A 4,410-nucleotide genomic window follows, 5' to 3' on the forward strand; every position below is an offset into this window, starting at 1 on the left:
GTCCGCCCGCAGGCACCGCCGGAGTCAACGAGTGAGTGGCCGCCAGCGGAGGGAGGGCGCGGACCGGGTGGCGGCCCAGAGGCCTGCGCTCCAGGACTCGCGGGGCGGGGGCGGGGCGGGGCGGTCCGGGATTGCGGGCCCGAGCCCCAGGCCTGCGAAAGGACTCGGCCCCCAGCTCTGGAAGGCTCCGGTGCTCCCAACGCAGTCCTGAGACGAGACAGCTGGGAACCCCGGCTACCCTTCCTGATACAGGGAATGGGGGGTGTCGTGGCAGAGGCCCCTGACCCCTGCCCACCACCTCCCAGCCCCAGGATGCTCCCTTTTGCCTCCTGCCTCCCCGGGTCTTTACTGCTCTGGGCGCTTCTGCTGTTGCTCTTGGGAGCAGCGTCTCCACAGGATTCCGAAGAGCCGGACAGCTACACGGTGCGGACCGTGGGGTCACCAGTTTGGGATGGGATGGGATGGGAAGGACAGCGAGACCAGGGTGCCTGCTTCTGGGGAAGATTCTCCTCTGCTTGGGGGATGGAAGGCTGGGGGCCATTGTGTGAAGCTGACCTGAGCATAACTGAGCTCAGGCCCTGGCCTTGGCCTGGCTGGAGAAGACTGCCAGGGTGGTCACTGGCCACTTCGGTTCCCTTCCAGGAATGTACGGATGGTTACGAGTGGGACGCAGACAGCCAACACTGCCGGGGTGAGTATGCCTGGGGTACTAGCCATCTTCAAGGACCGGGAAGCGGACTATTGTTTCCCAGAGACACCTTCTCCTAGAGCTGCTTCAGAAACCTGATGGCCTTTTCAGTGTCCAGCTTGGCTGCGCCAAAGCCAGCCGTGGTTCTCTTGTGCCACTGACTTAGGAGCCCTACCCATTCAAGAAGCCCAACAAACCCTGCTTCTCTCTGCAGTAGGCAAGAGAGCACCTGGCGATCGCCCAGAGAAGCAGCAATATGCACACCTTCCCTGAGTGTTCTCTACTCCCCTAGCCCAGCTCTCTATCCCAGTGCAACCTGGCAGGGCAGTACTCGCCCTGGGGCAGGAGGCCTGCAAATTACTCTTGGGCAGAGGTAGAGGCGGGGTTTTAAGGAGGAATGGAAACTCACTTGGAGGCAGGGGAATAGGGACAACAGTGGACATAGGTGACCCTACCCCCAGTCCTGCAAATCCCTGGGAGGGGCTCTGGGTCAGCAGCCTTGGTTTGCTGAGCAGAGAGAAAGCTTTGCCCTGTGGCTCAGCTTAGAGAAGGCCAAGTCAGGCTTCTGCCTCCCACCACCTCCAGGGCCAGCCCAGGTGACTGGCTGTGCCCAGCAGGCCCCTCTCTGCAGATGTCAATGAGTGCCTGACCATCCCTGAGGCCTGCAAGGGTGAAATGAAATGTATCAACCACTACGGGGGCTATTTGTGTCTGCCACGCTCCGCTGCCGTCATCAATGATCTACACGGTGAAGGACCTCCGCCACCAGTGCCCCCTGCTCAGCACCCCAATCCTTGCCCACCAGGCTATGAGCCTGATGAACAGGAGAGCTGTGTGGGTAAGTGGGGAACCATGCTGGCTGGCACCTCGGCTTCCACACCTCTTACCTGCCTTTTTATTTTAATTAATTTTGTATTTAGTATACAAAGTAACAGGTTTTGCTCATGGTATCATCCTCCTGACATACTTCATATTTAATTTGTTTTAATCCTCTTTACTGCCCTCCCTAGTAATTTTTGTTTTGTTTTGCAAGAAAGGTTTCCTTGTGTAGCTCTGGCTGATCTGGAACTTACTCTGTAGATCAGGCTGGCCTAGAACTCGGATATCTCTGCCTCTGCCTCCCAGGTGCTAAATGCTGGTATTAAAGGTGTGTGCCACCTCTGCTCAGCTATGTGTACTTTGTTTTTTGAGACAGATTCTCTGGGTTTGATCCCCAGCAGCACATCAAACAAGCGTGGTGGTGCACACTTGTAATCCCACCACTAGGGGGGTAGAAGCAAGACAATCAGAAGTTCAAGGTTATCCTCAGCTGCACAAGGAGTCTGAGGCCAACCTGAGCTCCTAGCTCAAAAGTATTACCTAATTAACAACATTAAAGTAACTTTTCATACTAAATACTGCAAATTGCTCGTTTCTTTGCTGAGAGGCCTCTTACTCCTCAGAGAAAGATCCAAGCCCTCAGCTGCTGCAGGCCCAGGTCTGCTGGCCCAGGAAGTCCCTAGCAGCTCCTTCACTTCCTGTGCAGACATGCAAGAGCTCTCCTCCCAGCCTCAGCTGGCTTTTTGATCTGGACTCAGCCTTGGGGACCACTGGCCTTGGAGGAGGGATGGTCTTAGGAGAGTCAGCTAAGGGGTGTAAATGGACAAGGCCTTATTTATTTATTTATTTATTTATTTATAAGACAGGGTCTCACTATGTAGCTCTAGCTGGGTTGGAACTCTGTAGCCCTGGCTGACTTGGAACTCACAGGGATCCTCCTGCTTCTGTCTCCCAAGTGCTAGAATTAAAAGTGTGTGCCACCAGACCCGACTTCTTGTTTTATATGCTCACCTGATGGGTGCCTTTCCTGGTGGACTGTTTTTTGTACTATTGGGAGGACCTATATCACATGTTCATGTTTTAGGGCTAACTACCCATGTGCCCATGTGAATGATGTCTGGTGTAGGCCACTTTCTCCCAAACTGAGGTGTCTGACATGGTCAGTAGCATGTGGGACTCCAGGTAAGGGCTGAATGGTGTCTCCCACAGATGTGGACGAGTGTACCCAGGCTTTGCATGATTGTCGCCCTAGCCAGGACTGTCATAACCTGCCTGGCTCCTACCAATGCACCTGCCCTGATGGTTACCGAAAAATTGGGCCCGAGTGCGTGGGTGAGTTCAGAGAGTGACTTTCCTAGTTCTTGCTTTGTGACTTTGGTCTAGCTCTCAACATGTCTCATCCTTAGCCCAGTCCTCTGCTGCTGGTACCCTCTTGTCACTAGACACAGGAGGCTACATGCAGGGAGCTGAGATAGGCATGAGCATGGGTGTCCTGTTTTCCCCACCTGACTCGTGCCCTGCTTTCCCTCCCGCCTCCATCTCAGACATAGATGAATGTCGCTACCGCTATTGCCAGCACCGATGTGTGAACCTGCCAGGCTCTTTCCGCTGCCAGTGTGAGCCTGGCTTCCAGTTGGGACCTAACAACCGCTCTTGTGTGGGTGAGGCTCTGGGATCCCGGGTAGAGAGGTGTGAGATGGGGGCAGGATCTCTTTCCTGAGCCCAGTAGTTTGGGGCTCTGGGCAGTGCCTCTGCTTTCACCGTTCCTCTTTTCTCTGGCACCCCCAGACGTGAATGAGTGTGACATGGGAGCCCCGTGTGAGCAACGCTGCTTCAACTCCTACGGGACCTTCCTGTGTCGTTGTAACCAAGGCTATGAGCTGCATCGGGATGGCTTCTCCTGCAGTGGTGAGAGTCCACTTGTGTTACTGGGCTTGCAACATAATGGACCAACTCTGGTTATGTGGCCATTCGCTTGAAGCTTCCATGTCTGATTCTCTGGACCTACAGACCTCCATGCATGCCACCCTGAGCTGGTTGCTGGTGGGGATGGTATGTCAGGCCCTGCTGAAGTTTGCTGGAGATAGGGAAGGTGTGGGCGCCAGTCTTCATGGAAGTTGAGCTGACTTGCACTGGAACCCTGCACAAGTCTTTCTTTTTCTGAGCGTATGTCTGCTGTAACCAGGTTATTTGGACTATGGAGAGGGTCCATGGTACAGGCTCTATCCAGTCTTGGGCAGCAAAATGGGAAGCACTGCTTCTTTTTTTTTTTAAGATTTATTTATTTATTATATATACAGCATTCTGCCTGCATGTATGCCTGCACACAGAGGGCACCAGATCTCATTACAGATGGTTGTGAACCACCATGTGGTTGCTGGGAATTGAACTCAGGACCTCTGGAAGAGCAGCCGGTGCTCTTAAACTCTGAGCCATCTCTCCAGCCTGAAGCACTGCTTCTTTATAACGTACATGCTTAGTCTCACTTAACCTGGTCAACAATGACTTATTTCTGCAAACAGGACACTAATACTCCTCCAGGAGTGTCGGCAGAATTGTAAAAAAGCAAGCAGAAAGTCCAGAGGAAATGGTGACTCTCATCTCTCCACTTTCAGAGATGGGGTGACTTGTCACAGTTCAGACAGGAAGGATGAGATCAGGCCAGGGCTTGATCCCAGGCTTCTCACCATGTTACCCAGCACAGGGCTTGATCCCAGACTTCTCACTGTGTTACCCGGCACACTCTCCATTCATTTTGTGTCCTACTACGAAACACATCATTGGTGTTCAGCTGTGTGAAAGGAACAAAAGAGACAGTATGCTGTATGTGGGGCGCACACAGCAGAAGTCTGGATAGTGTGACTGTAGATTTCAGGACTTTAAAAACCAGAGCAGCGCCGGGC

The 4,410-nt window shown here is 53.4% G+C and overlaps 1 protein-coding gene across 4 annotated transcripts in view; it reads left to right on the forward strand.

The window, feature by feature from the left end:
* The window catches only part of Efemp2 (EGF containing fibulin extracellular matrix protein 2), an 8,661-nt gene that overhangs the window by 771 nt on the left and 3,480 nt on the right, over nt 1-4,410 (forward strand). Inside the window, exons 1-7 of one of the 4 annotated variants that reach the window (XM_005351736.3) lie at nt 7-31; nt 306-423; nt 643-691; nt 1,320-1,526; nt 2,717-2,839; nt 3,052-3,168; nt 3,296-3,415. In XM_005351736.3, the coding sequence (XP_005351793.1) occupies nt 313-423; nt 643-691; nt 1,320-1,526; nt 2,717-2,839; nt 3,052-3,168; nt 3,296-3,415 (727 nt within the window). In that variant the 5' untranslated portion in view covers nt 7-31; nt 306-312. Of the gene's footprint in view, nt 1-6; nt 32-118; nt 424-642; nt 692-1,273; nt 1,527-2,716; nt 2,840-3,051; nt 3,169-3,295; nt 3,416-4,410 lie in introns of those variants that run through there. The other 3 variants (XM_013347948.2, XM_005351735.3, XM_026781435.1) reach the window with 3 other exon arrangements.

This window comes from Microtus ochrogaster, chromosome 8 (genome assembly GCF_000317375.1).
Source record: "Microtus ochrogaster isolate Prairie Vole_2 chromosome 8, MicOch1.0, whole genome shotgun sequence".
NCBI lineage: Eukaryota > Metazoa > Chordata > Mammalia > Rodentia > Cricetidae > Microtus > Microtus ochrogaster.